We start from the raw sequence: 22,876 nt of genomic DNA, 5'->3' as shown, positions 1-22,876 counted from the left end.
TGTCAGGATTAACAGCTGGAAAAAACATAACAGTGTCCTTTGATGGTCACTAGCTATACACTAGAACCAAATGTTTTTTTTCTTCCTTTTCTTTGCCAGCTGGCCACTGTTAAATTTAAGCTCTACTGAGGATGTTTCCATGTTTAAATAATGAGAAGACTACATTATATCATAGAATCAGAATCTTGAAAATAACCCAGTATTTATGTTTTCCCCACAAGTGTGTTTTTCAAACACTCAGATGTTTCAGGTTGTTTTGATTACAATTTCCAAACTTAGTAATTATGTGCTTCAAATGTTTTGGACTAAAGTGTAAATATTTTTCTTTAAGCAGCAACTTGTGTTAATTGTGCTCAACTAAAAACTAAAACTATACAAGCAGAGTCATGTTTGTTGTAAATCTATAATAGAAACTTAAACAATGAGAAAGCAAAAATCAAACTGGTTGTTTTAGTCTAAGGTCGTAATACATACATTTTACAAATCATAAATTCAGTAAATAATTTTCTATATTCAGATATGCTTTCTGTAGTTTCTTATAATCTCAAAACCTATTCTATATTGTGCTATTCTGGCAACTTTTACAAAGTGAGTAAACACATAAAAAGCACAAAATACAACCTAACTCAACTAGGTTTTTCAAAACCTACCCGATCCTTGAAGGCTCCCCCCTCCTTGGGGTAGTGGTTCCCCATTACCCTGAGGAGTGATGGGACGAGCACCTCCACGTTGTAGTATTTGCTGTTGAACAGGAGGACCTTGAGGCTGGCCTTGATTACTCTGGATCAGTCCTGGGGTGGGGATCATGCCCCATGAAGGCATTCCATAATACTGAGGCATCATGGCAGGGCCTAAAGTATGAGATAAATATAAAAATACACATCTCATAATTTCCAATATAAATCTTTCTTTTTTACTTCTATAGTGTAACACAGTGATAAGTTTCTGTTTAAGCTGCAAACTGATTTAAGTTTCAGTTTGTCAACAACACAGAGACAGATAAAAGGAAACATTTTAGAAAACAAAAAATAAACATGAAGTCCAATCTAAGATTTGACTAAGGGTGAAACTACCCAAAGCTGGATAACTAGGCGACAAGTGGTAAGTCAAATGATAAATTTTGGACATCTTGTCAATTGAATAATTCACAAAATACTTCAGCAGCACCGATGATATATATTATTGAAATTCCTATATCAATATAGGATCACTGTGTGAGTATAAGACATCTCAAAACACCATATATATACATATTAGAAATCAGTCATGTAAATAAAAAGTTAAAGAAGCCAAAAAATAAAGCCATTTAGTTCCTCTCTAAAAGCATCAAAAAATAATGCCATTAGAACAGAAAACTAATCATTAAATTTTAATAGTAAAAATTAAAATATATCATTAATTTCTTCACACTTAAGGCAGACTAAGCTACAAAACAAAACCTACCAACCCATTATCTTTGCTATAACATGATATGCATGGTTAATATTAAACCTGAATTTTCTAACTCTATTTTAACACTTAAATCTGCAAAAATTCTTCATTTAAATCTGGCAAACAAATCAATGCTTTAATCAAGTTATTGAAAAAAAGTCAAGCATAAGCTAAGTTCAAGCTCCAAGATTGACTTCTTCCATATTTACTTACTATATTCTCCAAACTTTTTAAAAACCTTTTTTGCTTAAGGACTTTCTGAAAGACAATTTACTAGTATCCATATTCTTTTAAAGTTATGAAGTAATTTCAGTTACAATAATTAAAAGCAGTCATTAGTTTATGAATGCAACATTTTGATTGTTTAATACGGCTGTATCCTTAAACCACTACCAACCTCTCAAAAAGTGAAAATCAAGTTCATATGGAGTTTTACCTTTGACCTCATCAGAAAATTAACTTCTTTGTTCCATATAGTTTTTCTTTGCTAACTTTAATCTGGTAACATCAAATTAAAATAAAATTATCTTACACGGTTTTCAGATTAATGGATACAAAGATGTCACAAAATGGCTTTTTTATTATGATATTAGTATTCCACAAAGACACAGTTGGAACAAATTTCATAAATTACTTTTAAACTGAAACATGATAAAGCTAAAAAATAATATTGCAAAGTTCCATGATAACAAAAGATCACCCTCCACGATAACGAAAGATCACCCTCCACTATAACGAAAGATCACCCTCCACGATAACGAAAGATCACCCTCCACGATAACGAAAGATCACCCTCCACGATAACGAAAGATCACCCTCCACGATAACAAAAGATCACCCTCCACGATAACAAAAGATCACCCTCCACGATAAAGTTGTGACCACTTCTCAGATCGTGATTTGAAATAAAGTGATAGAAAAAAAAAAAATAGTAAGAAAAATGGTATAATAAATCTATTAAGACTAAAATAAGAGGAATTCAAGTTTAAACTTGGAGGTAGATCGGCAGTGTCTTAATGACTAAACACCAGATTAAACTGTTGTGGTTAGGCTAGAAGAAATGGTCCTGAAAAAAACCCAAGATACCGAAGCGGTCCACAAATGTCTTGTCAATATGAAAGCCAAATGGAAGGTTCACAGTTTGAGTCTGTGAGAGGAAGTACCATTAATCATCCCTAGTAATCACTGCCGTTTCTCCCCTGCCGTACGTAGACGAGTGTAGAGGAAGATATGAAGCCTATCACCGATCTTTATACCTACTAATGCAAGGCTCAAATTTGCTGGACATAAACTGGCAACTTTCAGTCATTTTTTTTTGCCATCTGCAGCTTAGAACCTCTAATTACCAGTAATCTTAGCTGGTTAAGAAATATATGAATATTTCTAAAGAAAACACAAGCTGTTTATTGAAATGTAACACCAAATACAGATTATTGTAATGGCCTTGTTAAATATCAACTCTGCAGAGGTAAACAACTTCCTTGCAATTCCGATTGGATAGCAGGAAGAACCACATGCAGTTCTTTGCTTTCCCAAACCAATCAAATTTCTGATCTTTACCAATCAATAATTTATGATATGTTGAGTGTTCCGAGTAAATTCATTACTATTTTGTTGTTTTCCATACACTTTATGCCCTAATATTTACAAAGATTAAAAAACAATAATGAATTCTGAGTTGTTATCGAGTAGTGTTACATAGCTGTCAACAATGACATGTGCCTAGACAAACACTTCATCGGTGAAACAATAACACAACATGATTATCTGATGGTGTAGCTGATGTTGTAAGTAATGTCTATACTATAAAAATAAGATATTAATGGTGTTCCTGCTGGAGGTTACCATTTGTTGTTTTGAACACATAAATAGAAAAATAATATTCAATAAATAAGGATTTGAGTCATCAGAATATTTCGATATTGCCTACTGTACTCACTAAACCTAACTAAGTTTATCTGATGTCTTCTCATTGAAAAACTTCCTATAACTTTCAAAGAGAGAAATGTTAAGATGCAAACACTCAAATTTCATGATCAACTACAAGGTTTAAAGAAACTATAAAAAATTTCCACACACCTGTGATTTGTTCCTAACTCTTCATATCTTGCCTAGATAACTAATTGGTGAGATAAAGGACAACAAAAGCACAAGCGAGTGCAAAGCAGATGCAGTGAATATTGTTAATATTTAATGATGATGAATATTAAAATATATTCAGGAATAAAAGTTTTATTATTATCCATGTTGATACAGTAAGTCAGTTATATGGGAGTAAAAGTTTTATTAATATCCATGTTGATACAGTAAGTCAGTTATATGGGAGTAAAAGTTTTATTAATATCCATGTTGATACAGTAAGTCAGTTATATGGGAGTAAAAGTTTTATTAATATCCATGTTGATACAGTAAGTCAGTTATATGGGAGTAAAAGTTTTCAAGAAAATGTTATTTTTTTTTTTACTTAAATGTTTAAAAAAAACTAACACAAAATGAAGCATAAGTGAGTTTCAAGGTTATTTGGACACATTTAAAAAAATAGCCAGTCAACTCTCTAAGTTTCTGGTTAACTTGCTGGTAAAACTCAAAAATGGAAATCAAGCCTTTTAATGAATATAACTGGAAAAGAAGGTCAAAAGTCATACTTGTGCCTTTAAGTGATAACAGAAGTGATCAAATAAGCATGCGAGAAAGATTACACTTATAAAGAAAAAACCCAATGCTCCCAGCTGTTCAAGAGCTACCTTGACTTCTGGACACTTCTACTACCAAAAACTTATTAATAAATTCCATTTCATCATCATGTGCCGCCTTCCTCAGGAAGGTTGGCTGTAACAATCCCCCACTTTGGTCTGTTCTGTGCTTTTCTCACCGGGTCTTCATATTTTGTTATCTCAGTCCACTCTGTTCTTGGTTTTCCCCGGTATATTTTCCGTTCTATTTGACCCTGGATGTTGTCTAGTCTCATCTTCTTGATGGTTAGTACAACCTATCGTTTCACATTCACCATACTGGGAACTTCTTCATTTATTACCTTATCTATCCAGGATATTTTCATCATCTTTCTGCACACCCACATCTAAAATATTTCCAGTTTATTAAACAATGGTTGTGTCAAGATCCGTGTTTCACAGCCATATAACAGTTAACCATATACAGACAGCCATATAACAGAGTTAACAATATATAGACAGCCATATAACAGAGTTAACCATATATAGACAGCCATATAACAGAGTTAACCATATATAGACAGCCATATAACAGAGTTAACCATATATAACACTTTATGATTTTCTTCCTTGTTTTTACTCTTATGATCTTTGATGTCAGACTTGTTTTCATACTATTAAAGGCACACCTTGCCACCTCAATCCTCTTCAGTATTTCAGCTTCACATTTTCCATCACTGACTGGCATGCTAAACTAAGTGAGGGTATTGACCGTTCTAGACTAAACTGCCGTAAAGGGGACATCATCACTTAAGTGCACGAAACCTGAAACAGCAGCAGAAGCGGAGAAACCTGGACATTGGATGGTCAACAGTTTAGATGGCACGACAGCGGGATGGGTAACACATTCAGGGCACACTCCTGACAGAAAAGGACCAGTGGTCAGTTACATTGGAAGAGATTGGGTCCTCACCAAGTATGGTCCCATATGTAGCCATGATCCTTTGAATTCAATTTACCAACAAAGAAATAATTCAACAGACTCCCAACTTTGCATTTATTTGGGCTAATGACATCTGATGTCATACTAACTTCTTATTGCTTAAAATCTGGAAGCAGACCAAGTGTGTCTGGGTGGGAAAAAAAGTAATAAAATAACATAGTTATTTTTATCTTCCAGATCTTCTTAATCTCATGGACACGTAGGACTAAAGATTTGTTAATTGGCCAAATCTGTTAACAAAATAATACAATGAAATTGACATTACTGTGGTATTTCTGGTTTACAGGAATGTCACATGGATAAACAAACTCCATTTACTGAGAGGTTCCAAGATTTGGATGGATGGGATGTTAGCAAGAGAATAAGTTCAGAAAAGAACAAGCGAAGAAAGTGACAAACACAGCTAAGTACTGTACTGATTATCTTGTGTTCCACAATTACCTCAGATGCTTTTCAGATTGAAAAGGCAAAATGAAAGTAAAAGAAAGCAATTAAACTGAATGGTGAAACTGAACTTGCAAGAAAAAACCTAAGATAAATACAGCAATATATGGTCAGCTCATACTAAATGAAAACATAGGGCTTAGCCTTTTCTGCAGGTCTTGGGTCCTTTCAAAGCAGTAGCTAATTTCTCTCAAAGAACCAACACTACTCTGATGATCCACCTTCTCTTCTCTGTAGCTGACCATTTACAAGAGTCCAGAAGTATCGCTGCTCCTTGTTTGCAGCCTCACACATACACACACAAAAGGTAAATCAGGATGCAATACAACACTGCATGAAACATTAGATAGTTCTATAATTGGACCATATTACAAAAGAAAGTCCCAAAAGGTAAAGCAGGATGCAATAAACATTCCAAATCTGAATATAGCACGATCTCAACTGTATTTAGCACATTAAGAATTAAAATGAGAAAAATTAATTATCTTTTCAATAAAACATACATACCATTGGAGAGTGAAATGTGTTACCTGAATATAACAAGCTCAACCTTTATAAAAACATACATACCATTGGAGAGTGAAATGTGTTACCTGAATATAACAAGCTCAACCTTTATAAAAACATACATACCATTGGAGAGTGAAATGTGTTACCTGAATATAACAAGCTCAACCTTTATAAAAACATACATACCATTGGAGAGTGAAATGTGTTACCTGAATATAACAAGCTCAACCTTTATAAAAACATACATACCATTGGAGAGTGAAATGTGTTACCTGAATATAACAAGCTCAACCTTTATAAAAACATACAAGACCAGTCTGGTTGAAATTTACATAAAAATGATCTAAAATAAACTCCTCCCACACAAATTAACAACCTCCCTATCGTTCAGTTGACATCACGGAACTTTATATTGATTACACAATGTGGTCATATAACAGATAGAAAACTGAATGTATAATTAAAATTGTGAAATACAATTAATTTAAGAATTGAATGTTTACAAAATTAAGATCAATCACATGTTAGTTTCTTGGAAAAATGTAAGAGAAGCTGTATGCACTAAAACAACAAGCTCATAGATAAGTTTAGAAAAACATATTTTAGGATATATACATGTTCATTAGAATAAAATCAACCCAGCAACATTAAAAAAAAGTGTTTAAATTCAAAGAGGTAATTCAATGCATCCATTAAAAGGTTTGGTAAAATTTGTTGGCAATTTGAGAAAAGTTAATTCAGAATTTAGGAGAATACAAATTTGGTGGAAAGATTTATTAATCATATTAGATTTATCCTCATACTTGATTATCCACTTTAGACAGCAACCTGTAAGTATGCATTACTGCTATGTAGAACACATCCCACTTTATATATAACATCATTTCTTCTGTTGTCAAAGAATTTATTCTAGACATACCCGGCATTACTGTTCCCATGGCAAATGGATCTTGATTCATTAAATAGGGGTTTGAAGCAAATGCTGCAGCAGCACCTGGAGGGGGAACATTCCCCATGCTTTGGCTCTGTGGTTGCTGCTGTTGAGAAGGGACAGGAAATTGTTGTTGGGTCATCATTGGTAAAGACTGCCCCTGCGATGTTGCCTGATTTCTCTGTTGGTATGCCTGGGAAAGAAGATCATTTCTCTGCAACAAACAAAATTATTACATTAGTCAATCAGTGTCAGTGTAGTAAATAAAACTCTCAAGGCCACACACACATATTTGAAATTTTAATAATTATTGAGAATCCAAACAGTTCTTTATCACTCTGAAATGCCATGATTTCCAAGTTCTTACTAACCTAACTCCTGGCAAAAGTGATTTCTTAACTTCAATGAGTATGTGAAATAAATTTGATTGATTAATTAAACTACTTTCTTTTCTTGGTATAACAATAAGTATAGTATAAAAACGTTGCTAATAATCCATATTATAATAATATACAAGTTTTAAGTTCGTATTTTTATAAGGTAATATTAAAAAAATTTTGGAATTTTCCCTAGAGTGAGAATTGTGACATTTGTTCTCTAAGTATCCCCCTCTTCTCTAATTTATTTACCACCCCTCCAAGAAGTATGAAACTGAATGTACATTACTCATTATAATATCGTCATCACTCAAGCAAAGCATAATTTTCACAGCCTTCAATCTTATTTCATTACAGAGCCATGAAATAGATAATCAGACCTCTCTTGCCACACCCACCAGCCACAACCTCTCATTCAGAAATTATCAATAGTTCTCTCTGACAATAAATACTATATTATTTATAACCAACAGAAAGCTAAGGTTTTCATCCCTCAAATGATATATTACAATGTTTTCTGTAAAGAGAGCTATCAATTTCACTTTCAGTTGAAGCTTGATTCCCACAGGAAGCACATCATTGAGTTTAGATGAAGTTTTAATAGTTCTTGTTGCATATTTAGAAAGCGAGAAAAATTGTGATAGTTATGGGACATTGTCTGCTTTTTGAACATTATTATTCTGTGTTCTTTGGTGCATTACTACCATTAGTATATAGAAAGTAGGGTTAAGTATCATCAACAGCAAAAAAAAGAATACTTCTTAATTACTTTATTTCTTGTTTTTCATGTATTTTTTTTATTTTAAAAGTAACTAAATTTAAAAATAAGAAACTTTTGTTAGTTAAGGTCAAATTAGGTGAAATAAATAATAATAATATAATAAAATTATTTCATGAGGTATGCTCATGAGTAATGTAATTCGACAGTGTAAAATGAGCTACATGTTTGCCAAGTGATAATGGTGAGAATATTAGTTAAAACAGGGTTCAAAGGGCAATAAAACAAATAAAATTTAAATATAAATAGATGTATATTATTTATGAGTTTAAAGCTGTTTAGGATAAACAAATGTAATTTCATATTAGAAGTTGAAGTCATTCTTGAAAGATAAAAAAGAGTAAGTTATATTTATTTTGACGTTACGAGGTCAGTTAAATTGTACAATAATAGGGTAGAGAAAAATAAAAGATAAAATATAAAGTTTAACCAAAAAAAAAAAATGTTTGAAATTTATTTAGATGTTAGAGATTATGCAAATAAAATTTTTGAGATGAAGAGAAATATTTTCAATCTTAATGTGGAAATCATTTTGCACTCTGACTACAATATAGAAATACTATATATTTTTTTTATTTATGGACAAATCTTTATTAAAAAACCTGATTTTTTGTGTACAAAAGACTTGTACTGTTTACTAAAAGTCTGCCAAATTTTGTGAAGATACACAAAGTGTATTAAAAGTTATAGTATGGAAACTATAGCGAGTACAAAATGGTTATAAAGTCAGTCAATTTGACAGACTTCATAGCAAGAGCTAAGTAGGTAAAAATGTACTTTACTCATTTTAAGTTTTTAACTAAATCAATTAGATCATAAAAACAAAGGCAAACATAAGCTGTAAATGTACCTGCATGTCATATTCCATAATATTAGAGGATTCCATGGATTGCATTAAGTTTGATGGATAATCAAATGGCAGCGATCCAATTCCTACATGCTCAAAACCACCTCCAAGTTCTCCCAAGGAGTTTGTCCCTTGATGAATGCTAACCGTAGCATGATGGGGGACAAGCTGGTCCACAGTCTGCTTCTGGAGTTTTGTAATGTCATTAATAGAGTGATGGTGCTCCTCACTAGGAGAGGCTTGACGAGTTCCTGGTGTACGACTACATAAAAAAGTTTAAAGGGATCATTACACATGGACATTAATTTTTTTTACTATTCAAAATTTCTGATGCAAATCCATTGAGCTCTGGAAATACAAAATCTTTCAATGGTAATAAATAGTTTCAGAGGAGGATACTGTCAAAATGTTTGTATTACAAATCAAATAGCTAACCTGATATACTGTGACCAAGAATCTTAGCTAATTTCTTTGTTGTTCTTTCTACCATATTGATACATGCAAAAAATTCTGGGTGTCATACCTCACAAAATGTATGCAACTAAAGTAATTCATCCAACAACACAACATGGCAAATCATGTAAAAATAAAACCTCTGCTTGGCATCATGTAAAAATATGGAAGTTCATTATACAAATACATCAAAATATGTATCATGGTTTCAAAACAACATTTGGGTATACCAATTTTACCACTCATCTTTACTGGGTTTAACACTACAAATCAAGTTATTACTAACCCTAATGCAGTGAGTATGTATGTATGTAAACTGGTAATAATAAAAACAAACTATGCTTGGAAATTATGTTTATCCAAAAAAATTAACATTAAATTATTTATTTTGATACCTCTTACTAGGCATAATATTTCAATTTTACAGTTTTAAAAGTAACAAACAAAATACAAGTTTAATGAACCATCACACATAAATTGTTATTTTTTTTGAAACTGATCTTTCAAAACTTGTACACAATTTATTTTATATGCAAACAACTCATTTTGATATGAACATTTTTAAAATTGTAGTTTTATTTATACCTTCAATTATACAAAACAACTGCAGATCAATACTTACTTAAAAGTTTTATCATCATCTAATCCATTCTGAATAATACCATTTGCATGTAACACCCCACAAGGCTCAACATCCTTGTTCTTGGAGTCACCCTCAAAATGCTTACTGTTTTTCGCTTTGTCAACTCCATCAGAAGAATTCTGAAGTAATAATAATGATGTTTCTAACTCAATCATTAATGGCAAGTTTTAAAGAATGCTTAGAAAATCATGAATAATAAATGATACATGGACTCAAACCCTTGCACTCATTTTCAGTAACAGTAAAAAAAAATAAAATAATAGTAAATAAAAGTGTAAAACCAGTTTATCACAATAGCACTAACTACCAATGTAAAACTTCAACACATTAGTTAAAATTTATACAAAAATGGCACAATTCTTGTGCGGGTTTACTGAAACATAGTTTGCTTTCTTTTTATCTATCAAATTTTTAACAAGTTCTAATTTCTGTAGTATGATCTTTACACTTCCTGGAAGCAAAGGATTACATCAAAAGCAAAATATAACCAATCACACCATACAAAGTACTCACCATAGCCATGTGAAGGTGAGCCATTCGAGCATCAAGATCTTTAGTGTTTGGGGATATGCCTAAAACATACTCAACCATTTTCATCTCCAAGCCTCCCGTGTCTGAGGATCGAGGAGATAGAGCAGAATTGGCATCACTGCCAGGGTATGAGCCACTTCGTCTCTGCACTATCATGGGCTGTGACACTGCATGATCTAGACAATACAGGTAACACTCAGTTTTAAAATTACTTCTACTAATAATAAAATCAAGTATCAGATATTGGCATTAACAAATCACACAAGTTTGATAAGCTTACACACTAGTTTTCACAAGAACTGTGAATAACTTCTGCAATGACTCGTGTCATTTAATTAAATAAAGGATAAGTCAAGAAATGCTCGATGCGTAAGAATGAAACAACAGAGACCAAGAATGCACATGAATAGATAATTCTTTTAAGATGCCAGTATCACATAAAATACATCATTTCAAGTAAATATTTTCTTTTTTATGTCACAAATAGTTATTAAATACAGTATATTGTACATAGCTTTTCATACAAATGTTATATCAAAATTTAAAAATATACATACAAAACTTGCCAATTTCTTTTATGTTAAAATATAAATATGCATGTTTATCTAGCTTTTAATTATAGATATGATACCTAGCACCTACTTTATAGTACTTTGAAATAAAAAATATAATAAATCTGAGGAAATGAAACCCAATATAGCTTTAAATATTGTGTAGAAGCAGCTGAGACATTTATACAAACATCAACTGTAAAGTTTCTTGTTTGACTGACTGCAGAACTGATTAGGTTTTGGTAAATGGTAAATTTATTTTTGACAATTTTAACTGTGTTAGTTTTTTCCAATGTTTTGTTACTCTATGAACATAGACGACGACAAAAAAACAAACAACAACAACCTGCATTATCCTAACAAATATTTTTTATAACTCTTAAAAATCACTATATAAACAGACTGAATGTACTATCGATACAAAAAGTGTTTTGCAAGTTTCGTCAAAAATGTTGTCATTGTTAAATCCATCCAGAGTTAATGCCCTGGTTGGAGTTGAAATTATTTGTATTGATATAAAATTTAACAAAATCCCAAAATTTATAACTTTATATAAAGGTTATTCAAAGTGTTTTTTTAACTGATTGTAGATATATTTTTCACATTAGTATTTTCAAATTCACAAACTGAATTAATAAAATGTCTTAGTAATGCTGTATTGAAGATGCTTCAATATTTCACTTTCTTGTCTATCTTCTATCAACTGGGGATAACTATCCGTAAACTTTCAAATTAGCCGAGATTTTCAAGAGGATGGCAATTACTAAATATTTGATACACCTACCAAGGTATTCATACTAGATTTGCACACTTTATAATATTTATAGTTATCTATTTGATTAACACACTGTGAACTCCAACAAATATTGTACAACAACTACACTGTGTCTAACATTCTCTTTCATGGAAACACCATGTTGTTAAAATCATAAATAATATTCAATGTTAAAACTGGTACACAGTTAAAAACATTTTATTTAGGCCTATACATGGCCTTCAAAAAGTTGACGACTCTACATGTTTCGACGTTTCAACATCATCCTTAGAAGTGAATTACAAGACATCCTAAAGCATTTATAACTTTTTAGGTCATAGATAGGCAGAAATATAATGTTTTTAATTTAACATTGAATATTATTTATGATTTTAACTTTATACACAAGTGCCAAAACACAATAACCACCATGTTGTTGTCCAAAAAATATTTTATCCAGTCTCTTAGTTATTTTATAAAAGTCACACATTATGCTTAACAAGAATATGCAACCATGATCTGCAGGTGTGTCATGCTGACAATAAGACAACAGCCACCAACAAACCGGATGAACTAATATTTTACCTAATGGAAAAAGAGCTGGTCTACTTGACGCACTGTTCTGGCCAGTGCTCCAGGCAGCAGTTCGCCACTGTTCTGGAACAAAGAATCCTTTTCCATCATCGGCTCTGCTGTCTTCCAAGCTCCACACTGGTAACTTCTTAGATGATGAGATCTGATTATTAAAATATCGAATAAAAGATACACAGTAGATGTTAGAATACAAAACCACATATAAATAATAGCACAATATGCTGGGAAATAATTAAAAAACATCCAATTCCAAAGCTCCTTTTTTGTATTGCCTTATTCACTATATGATGCTAAAGATGTTTAATCAAATTTGTGAAAATTATTACAAAGCGTATATACTTCATAAGAAAAATATAATATATGATGAAAATTGTAAGTACAAAGAAAAATATAGATGTAATACTTAAAAATATTACCTCTAGAGGTGGATGTGACGTCTCTAGTGCTAAGGCTTGGAACTCGTTTTCTATTCCTGTTCCATCGTTGGCACGAACCTGAAAAGTAACAGGAGTTATAGCTTTAGACAAATACAAATCTCAAACCTTCCAAGGTTGTTTTTTTTTTAAAAACAATAAATATTAAATACAAGCTACTTTCTACTCTAATCAACATAAATTGTAGCAGCTCTACATTTTTATTTGAAAAAAAATCTAAAATTTTAGAATGGGCTTTAGGGATAGAAATAATGAAACAAAATTACATTCACTTGAGGGGGAAGCTATCGGGAAGATTATATTACCCCATGTAAAGTTGTATTTCCCCAAGAGATGTTTTTTTTTTTTATATTTAATCCATGCAATATGTCCACTTTCATTGGTCATAACTAAAGGAATACAGGTAGACCATTCATTCCCAATTGGGAAAGTCAACTAAAAAAAGATGAAATTCTTAAAGCAAAACTAAATTCCTCAGGAATGTAATATTTGGATTACGGGACTTTCCGAAATACATCCTTAAAAACAGAAATGAAGTTACTCTTAATCAAAACCATGAAAATACCAAATCAGAAGGAACCCACCCTTGGCTCTTGTGAAACTACACAAATATTCTTATTATCATTTCAATTTTAACGTTTAATGAAATAATAAAAATTTGATAAACAACTTAATTATTTTTAATATTATAGATTGTAGTTTGGTATTTTATTGAAAGTTGTCCCTGGTGAGCTTATACCAGTGATTTCCAAATTTAATATTGCAGCAAGTTGCTAAGGGCGTCACAAGAGTTTTTATCCAACTTCTCTCAATTCTATGCTGGCTGTCACATATTTATATAGTCTGTGCTATAGTTCTGTGGACATTTAGCTAGAGATTGCTACATATTTTGAAGCTTTACATGTGACAATTCTACTCTGTCGGGTATTCTTGGGTTAAGGGCTGAAAACAAGTGAAAGCAGCGAGGGTACTATACCGATGACCTGGGATAGTGGGCATACAAACTTTTTGAAGTTTGCCTGTTACTTATTAGGACAATTTGTCATTAACTGCAATTATTATTGTAGAATTTTAGCAGCTATTCTGGTAGAAGTTATTGCATAATTGATAATTTTCAAGGTTCATGAAAGTAATTAATTAAGCTGAACAACCTTGAATTAATCAAAAATGATAAAAATCATAATGGCAGTTGTTCAAATACTTGGATAGATAGAAGAATTGAAATAATCAGAAACACTAATTCTGATAGAATATTTTTCCAACATTAATTGTAATTTCAATTAATTGATATTTTTTTTTACATGACCCAAATAAATCATGTTGATTAATTAAGTTAATCACCCAGCTCTACTTATAACACAGTAAGTATTTTTGGTTGTGTGGTTCACTCTAGTTTGTGAGGATTGTTTTGAATAATTTTTTAAACCAGTAATTTTGTGTGTGTTCAGACAGAAATCTATTCATGATTTCCTAATAATTATCATCATACCTTATAAGACTTCAATTTTCTTAATTTTGTAAATAATAGCATGGTCTGGATTAGTTTTCAGACAAAGATAAACAAATATTATTGGATGATGTCACCATCCACTGGGTAAATTGGGAATTTTGGCCAGATGCTAGCAGAGTACGCTCGGGTTTAATAAGTTAATACTAGAAGGGAATTTGTGATGAATCGAGGAAAGCTTTCTGATAAAGGGTTGAAGTCCTGATAGATCAGATGTTACAGAATTTGAGCAGGGTGATCGACCTTTGGAATGGATTGCCTCCACGTGTGGTGGATGCAGTAATTTTAAGGGAGTTTAATGGAAGGCTTGAAAGAAAACAGTTGGCTATGAGTTGTTTTTTTTCTTTTTAAAGTTAAGTGAACAGTACAGCCAAGATGGACCAAAAGGTCCCTTTTTGTCCTTAAATTTTATGCTGTGTTAGGTTAAAGCAATCATCAGCATAGATTGATTTCAACTATCTTGATAATTATAATGTACTTAGTTGGAAAATGTCAATGTTCATAGATTGTTGATCTAAAGGCTACAGAAAATAAGTTTCTCGAGATTCTCCAAATAACCTTTTTTGTGAATGTTACCAGGATGAAGGAAATGGTGTAGACTTGGTGTACTTAAGATTGACAAAAGGCTCTTTATGAAATTAGCCCAAGGCTTGACATTAATGGTTGTTTGATTGCCCAGAACAAGTGGAAATTATTCAGTATAACTGTTGTTATTGTGTGTTTTTTTTTATTAATTTATATCTTTTTGCTTCATCTGTACATGTTATTTATTTTAGCAGTTTCCATCAGGTTTGTTATTGATCTTTATTGCCAATTTTTGGCAACATTAGATGTCAATAGCTTGAGTAGAAATTCTACTTCCCAAACAATTTTATTTATCCCCATGCCAACTGAATTATTACACATTGCAAACATATAGACATCTATATCCATTACAATGACATCTTCCACAATATATTAAAAACTACACCACATATGACACAGACATTACATCTTTGGATAAGTTAATCAGTCTGTATACATGATAGACTTTAGGACATACAGGTGTAGTCCTTGTTTTTTTTTCTTGCTTTTTGCTTGCTCACCTTCTCAAGAGAAGGAGCCGTGGCAGGCACCATCGCATCAGTCATTTTTGGACTCAGTTGAAAGACAAAAAAACTAAAAAAATATGATATAGACTGATATTCCCGATGTGTTGAAAAATATTATTGAGAATATATAAAATATCGTGACAGGTTATCCAGTCTATATATATGAGGAAATCAAAACTACTATATGGTAGTGCAGCATTTGATGCTCATTGACCTTTTCAGCTGTACCTAGGAAAACGAAACGGCTATGAAATTCCAAGACATCTTGCCCAAATGTAGATGTTTTGTTTCAAATCGATAAATCTGTATTAAAAAAAACTACTCTAAGTCAGTAACTAAGTCATACATCTGTATTTGAATATCAGTCTTATGATGGATTAGCCTATCATCAATAAACAGATTACCAATCATAAAACAATCTCGGTGATAGTAGATAATCAACTCGAAAGAAGAAAAAATAACAAAAAGAAGCAATTTACTAAATTTTTAATAATTAAATGTAGAATTAATACACATTTCATGCAATCAGATCTGCTCTAACCTCAGCCTAGTATGCACGGAACAACAGTAGCCAGAACTCGAGCATTGTTAGTCCTGGATATCAGGCTAGTGGACTTTTACACTCCTGATAAGATATGTAAATCAGAAAATTTATGGAGGAATATCAGAAGAAATGGAGGACTGGCTTTAGTCATTCAGAGAAGCTTAAGGGATAACAAAATATATCAATTTTAGGAGCACATGAAACTGAACACCTACTTGCCCAAATGGGCAAAAAGGTTCAAGCCCTGGCTAATCAAAAGACAAACTAAAATAAAAAATTTGGTGTGGGTTGTGGTAATTTTAGTTAATTATATTGATGAGTAGCTGGGCAAGAGAAAAAAGTTATTTACGGAATCTAGTCAAATCAGTGCTAAGACCTTTGCTTTTATTTTTTTACATATATTAATGATACTAACTAACAAATAAAGGGTAAGTTTAAGTTTTTTTTCTCCTAGGAATTGGTGTGCAGGTATAGGCTCAAAAGACCATATGTTACCTTGCTGTCTGTATATTAAAACAATTTATTATAGGAAGTTAAACAAAATAAATATGGTTTCATATCACAATACAGCTATTGATAACCAACAGGGTCAAAAGAGCAAAATGTTTATTAGAACCCTATACTAGGTTTACTTGACATGTGTTTTACTTTAGCAAAATCTTATACAGGCAACGTTTTTGTCTTTCATGTTTTCATTTATGCATTAGCCTTTTTCTTAAACCACGAGCTTTTAGAATAGGCCTTATGCCTATTACTTAGGCCTAGTGTACGTAACTGAAATTATTAAAAAATTGCACCTTTGTTTAATTCAAAAATTTTAATATTATTCTCATTTTGGGAGCTTTAAACAAAGAAAAGACTTAAAGCCAAAGGTGCAAGCTCCCTAAAAGTACTGAACAAGTAAAAGTTTTATAAATAGTTAAATAAATATGTATACATATTTTCAAATCTCTGGAATTTACTTTAAATAAGTTATATCGTGTTCTGTGTTAAGTTCTTACTCGGTAAAAATAAACCAGAAACGTCAGCTATAATTGCCACTACTAATTTCTCAAAGGCACAATATTTTAAAGAGGGTCTTGTCAATTAAAAACGTGTTATTATAATCGCTTTCTTCTGTTTTACTTAGACACAGGTCTCCAGTTTTTTCCACCAATATCTTATCTTATAATTTTTCTAACCATCTATACTGTATTTTCTTTCCACTAATAAATATAACATGCTGTGATATTGTAAGAAATGTATCCCTGAATTTATAATGAGCATCAACAGACAGCTTTAATTATTCTTATTTTCACTTACTGTAAAAGACAGTCACCTCACAAATTGCCTGTTACACTGAAAAGTAAAAACAGAGATTTCTTAAAGCATGCTGTAACAACTGCAACTTACTTTTCTATAAAGTATAATTTATAAGGATCTTTTTACTGTCATTCAGTAAACAAAGTAAAGAAAATAATTAATTTAGAATACATTTTATTGCACTCTCACTTCTGGTATTAACCCTATCTGGACTGTAGGAGAGTTCTCCTGCATTGAGAGTGCAGACTTGCAAATCAAATTTCACAGTTTCAGCAAAAATTGTAATTTTAACTTAATTTAAAGTAAAATTATTGTTGAAGTAATCTAATAATTGATATATTGTAACTTTGCAAAGAAAAATAAAACATATTTAAACTTTGATCATTGTACAGTTCTAATGGGTATCACCCGTAAACAAAGCTGTTAATATTTGTTTTTATGATACCACAGTAACTAATAAATCTTAGCCTCCAAACAAGACAGAACCAAAGGTTATACATGATTGGATAAAAAAACAAAAAATCGTATTTTTTGTCTATGTCACTGTATAGTAAGTAACACATGGGTATGGTAAGCAGTAATGTAAGAAAAAGAGAAAGGATTCCAATGCAAAATTTACAAAACTTGGGAACAAGCTACAAACATGGGAATGTTTTCATAGTTTATTTTGACTATATTTTGATTTTGATAATGTTTTTTAAAAGTACAGGATTTCCTTCTCATTCCCAGTCTTTACTGGTGCTTAAAATGTAAGGATATTTAGGGATAAGAAGTACAGTAGGCTAGTTTTGCAAGGGCAAACTATTCAGATGAGAGAAAAGCTTTTTTGCTTGCGTGTATTAATAAATTCTTTATTGCTCAAACACATACACAGACTTCTTATTTATTGAAATCAAACTATAATAATAAAAATGATTAACCAATAATATAGTTCAAACATTCTGCCCACATCAGTGTAGGTGTAGGAACCAACAAATGTTTTCACTGTTCATTGGTTTTTAAGCTACATAAACAACTGACGAAAATAAAATATATCTAACTGGATATATAAAAAATGGAGCTTTCTGATCAATAGTATTTTAAAAAATCCAGTTTTATTTCTTTCTTTCGTATTTTTAATGGTTACTTTCTTTGTATGTATGAACAGACAAGAAAATGAGAATGCCAACACAAACAAACCAAGTAGTTTGAATAAACTTACATGACTGTTAGGCACAGAATAAATAAATTAAAAAACAACTAAAAACCACAGAAAATATGAAATTTTTTCAACCAAAAACTAAATATTATGTAGAAAGTGTGTACCAACTTTTATGTAATTACGTTTAGCATTTTAGTTGTAAGAACAAAAGATAAAAAATGGTGAAACAATTTCACCCTGCTAGTTCAGATAGGGATAAGAACAATTTATAGAGTCAATTTCTAATTACTCCATACCAATGAAATGGTTCCACTTATTTAAACAAAACTATAATTTTGAAGGCACACTGAGAGTATAATTTTTTGCTACATTTACCAAATTGTATTGATTTTTGGTGAAAAAATATTACATGTATACGACCTTTTTCCCTAATAAAATAATATTATACTTCTGTTTATAATTGTCTGGCATGAGCATACAACATGAAAACAACAGAATTCAAAGCAAGAGGTTGACCCTGGAAGAGATGGATCGACAGTGTAACTGAGATTGAATAAATACAGTCTTACACTGACCCAGGCCTCTCACCTTGCTTCGTAATAGTAAAACTTAACTGGAGATGTGAAATGAAAAAGTAATGTTTAAAACAGTGTCTTAATAAAATAATATTGTTGGTATCAAACTATAAGTAACTTAGTACAGAGATATAAATCATGAAAGAGAATGTTTGGACAGTGATTTAAAGTAAAAATTGAGACCTAGGTAGAATTCAAACTCATGATGAACAATTGGGAACTCTATCGAGCCTTACTTTAAAAACGAAGGTTCTTTAGTTTCCGAAATTGTTACACAGTGTAGTAGCAAACTGCCTTAATGATGAAAGGCATAGCTCACAGTTTAAATACTAAATTAAAGCATAATAAACCTTTCTCATCAACAGTCTAACGGTTAAAACATACATGCATCTATTTAACATAACTAGGCCTTAATTTTATATTTTTTCATATACCCAAACCTCACAGTAACAAACCACTTGAACTTTATTTAAGCAATTTGGTTGTTTCTGGGTGTGAGAATAAAAGACCCATCCTCTCAAACTATTGTATAATTCGTCCGTAATATTTATTAAACAATTATAATATAAAATATGCTATTTCAACATTTTTTAATATATTAAAATATCATACTCTGTAATAAATTATTTTTGTTGATCAGTAATTTATATGATATTACATAAGCAAAAAAGCTTCCCTGCAGGCAACATGTAATTAAAATGCAATAATTTTTTTTACTGGAAATTTATAAAGAGCCAGTAAAAAAAAGGTTAAGATAATTATTTACCAACAAATTATTTTATATAGTACTACTGTTATAAATTACACAATGTATTATAATCTTAATGATCTTGCATGTAACAAATACTATTTTATTATTTATTTTTCCTACAGATAACTTTCTCACACATAAATTTGAAGTAGTTCTTTAGCTCATGAGGAATTCATAGCCTAAAATGTACATTTAGGATAAAAAGCCTTAATGACAATAGTACTTAGAACAAGGTGAGACTAGTTTAATTAATTTTATGTTATAAAGTTAATGGTGGTAACAATGCTGACTAATTAGTAGTTAGCCTTTACGAATTTCGTTCTTACCTCTAATACACTGTCATCTCCAAGAGCCCACCTTGACTGTTTATTGAAATTTTGAAAAGTGGGATCTGTCTGTGGTCGTTGAAAAAAATATCCAACCATTGCATCGTCTTGAGAACGTGTTGCTCCTTGTCGTACAGTAGGCACGTTGTTCATTTCAGCCTGGCCGTTCGGGATCATAGTGTTGGGTGGGTCTTCCCAAGCCAAGTCATTCATACTACGGCACGATGAAAACCAAAAGTAACGTGTTAGATAAAGGAGGATACGCCTTTGTGGAAAAACAAATATGAAATTATTAATTCAATATAATTTTTTAACTTTAGTACACTGTGTATAACTACCACAAAGAAGGCGAGTATCTAAACTTAAGCGTAGCTAAGCTATTTGGCTTACACTTAATTCCTAGGCCTTACAGAACAGTTACTCCAACCTTACATTTGTTAGCTGGTGCCGAACTCGCTTTGCAGTTAGCTTTTCCGGTAATAACGCACACAATGGCGCCAGTAGTCGAGTCTCGTAAAAAATAGTATTTTGTTACATACAAATACGACAACATAAAACTGATACAAATAAATTGAAATCAACAATATTTCATTTACATCAAAGAACAAATAATACAACAAGATTAAAAATTACCGTGATGTGAAAGATATGAAATTCTTATCTCTATTCCGTCACAACATGGCGCGGATCGTCTCAAAAATACTATGGCATCATGGGTACCATGTGCTCTTTTACCACTCTTCCAATGACATTGTTTTCTCAAATGCCTACCGCCATTGAAGCGAAAACCCACGCCCATTGTTATAACAAAAAAAAAAAAACACGCTAGAAGCAAACACATCAAAATGGCTAAAAGTTATATATTAATTTTCACACACACATATATAGATGTATTTATTGTTTTATTTATGATTAACTGATTAATCATCCACTATAGCTAGCACAAATAAATTAAATTTTGTTTCATATATTACACAGATACGTAAAACTGAGTCTCAGTAAAATATATAAATAGAACAATGAATACACATATATAAAATTGAGTCTCACTACAATAATTAAAATAACGTAATAAAAATTAATACAGACATATGTAAAAATAAATTCCCACAATAATAAGTAAACAAGTTACTGAAAATTAATATACACATACGTCAAATTGAGTCTCATGAAAATAACATAATGAAAATTGATAAATACATATGTAAAAATAAATTCCCACCAGAATAAGAAATTATCGTAATGAAAATTAATTGTTTGTTGTTAAGCACAAAACGACACAATGGGCTATTTGGCCTACCCACCGCGGGAATCGAAACACGGTTTTTAGTGTTCATAATCTCTCAGGTTTACCGCTGAACCACCGGAGGCACTAGAATAAATGAACAATGTAACGAAAATGTATATATGCATATACATATATATGTATATAAAGTGATAGACTTAAAGTTCATATTCAGAATTTTCAGGAAGATGGAATATATAACGTTTTTATGTTTATCACTATGATATAATTAAACTTGTGTTCTCCTGAAGGAAAATAGTCAATTATTCGAAAGCGCTCGAGTTTTGGGTCTTATTTTAAGTCTATTAAACTTATGTTATAGTTATGAAATTTACAACCCAAAATCACAGTTGTTTTGCCTTTGCATGTAACCGATAGAAAACAACAACAACAAGAAGAAACTCCATGATGGTTGGTTTTACGATTTATACTTACCTCCATGTATTGAATATCATTATACAATTTTAAACTAATTTTTATGTGGAGCAGGGTGGAAAATCTATAAAGTCTATTATAACAATCTTATCTATTTATCCATTTAATTTCGCAATAAGCTTCTCGAGGGCCATATGTGCTAGCCTTTCTAATCTCGAAGTGATAGACTAGAAGGAAGAGAGCTACTCAACAGCACCCAACGCCAACTCGTGGGCTACTCTATCCAAATAGTTGGATTGACCGTAATATTATAAAACTTGTAAGGATTGCGAGTCGAGCGCCCTAACCACTAGGCTAAGTCAGATCTGTGTTTCAAAGTGTTGCCTTATTTTGCTGAAATTCCGTACAATATAACACATTACAATGTTGATTTTTGATTAATTTACGAATAACACTTGAAATGTTATCCAAATAAACGTATCCATGATAAAGTTAACAAAATGGCGTTTATCGACTGGATTTAATTTACAAGTTAAAGGAGTTTAGCACCAGCTACAGCGCAGGATCTTCTTTCTCCAGTTATAGAATCCTGTCGCAACACATTTGTCAGGGGCGGTTCAGGTGTCATGGCGTTATCTTCAATTTTGAAACCACTAACAACAAATTGTGTTCCTCAAAATTTAACTTGGAAAGAGTTTTACTTGAAATTCAACTCAAATCGGCAGCTCAGGAAGCTGGTGGACTGACTGTAAATAACTTCTGGCTTTCATCTGAAAACATATAGACTTGGTATGAAGTTGTACATTTCTGTTTATTTGTTTTTGTAATACTTGCGAAAAGTCATACAAGAGTTATCTGCGCATATCCGTCCCTAATTTTAAATTTATATATTACAGAAGAAAGGCAATTAGCCAACAATACCCACTACAAACACTTTGAATTACTTAGTTATACTCTGGGTGGTAATTTTGGTTACGTCCTTTCAACCTCAGCGTGTTTGAGGACAACCAGAGGTGTTCAGAAGCT

General features: G+C 31.6%; 1 protein-coding gene across 1 annotated transcript in view; it reads right to left on the bottom strand.

Moving 5' to 3' along the window:
* The window catches only part of LOC106470710 (pumilio homolog 2-like), a 43,579-nt gene extending 22,680 nt beyond the window's left edge, over positions 1–20,899 (bottom strand). The window contains exons 1-9 of the mRNA XM_013931276.2: positions 20,824–20,899; positions 20,191–20,404; positions 12,936–13,013; positions 12,511–12,661; positions 10,603–10,796; positions 10,069–10,208; positions 8,997–9,255; positions 6,980–7,205; positions 651–851 (exon numbers count right to left, since the gene is read on the bottom strand). Of these exons, the coding sequence (XP_013786730.1) occupies positions 651–851; positions 6,980–7,205; positions 8,997–9,255; positions 10,069–10,208; positions 10,603–10,796; positions 12,511–12,661; positions 12,936–13,013; positions 20,191–20,403 (1,462 nt within the window). The 5' untranslated portion in view covers position 20,404; positions 20,824–20,899. The remainder of the gene's footprint in view (positions 1–650; positions 852–6,979; positions 7,206–8,996; positions 9,256–10,068; positions 10,209–10,602; positions 10,797–12,510; positions 12,662–12,935; positions 13,014–20,190; positions 20,405–20,823) is intronic.
* Between the last annotated feature and the right edge of the window lie 1,977 nt (positions 20,900–22,876).

The sequence above is a fragment of the Limulus polyphemus genome, unplaced genomic scaffold (assembly GCF_000517525.1).
Source record: "Limulus polyphemus unplaced genomic scaffold, Limulus_polyphemus-2.1.2 Scaffold4173, whole genome shotgun sequence".
Classification (NCBI taxonomy): Eukaryota; Metazoa; Arthropoda; class Merostomata; order Xiphosura; family Limulidae; genus Limulus; species Limulus polyphemus.
Note: the sequence above shows the minus strand (reverse complement) of the source record. Positions and strands in the feature narration are given on the sequence as shown.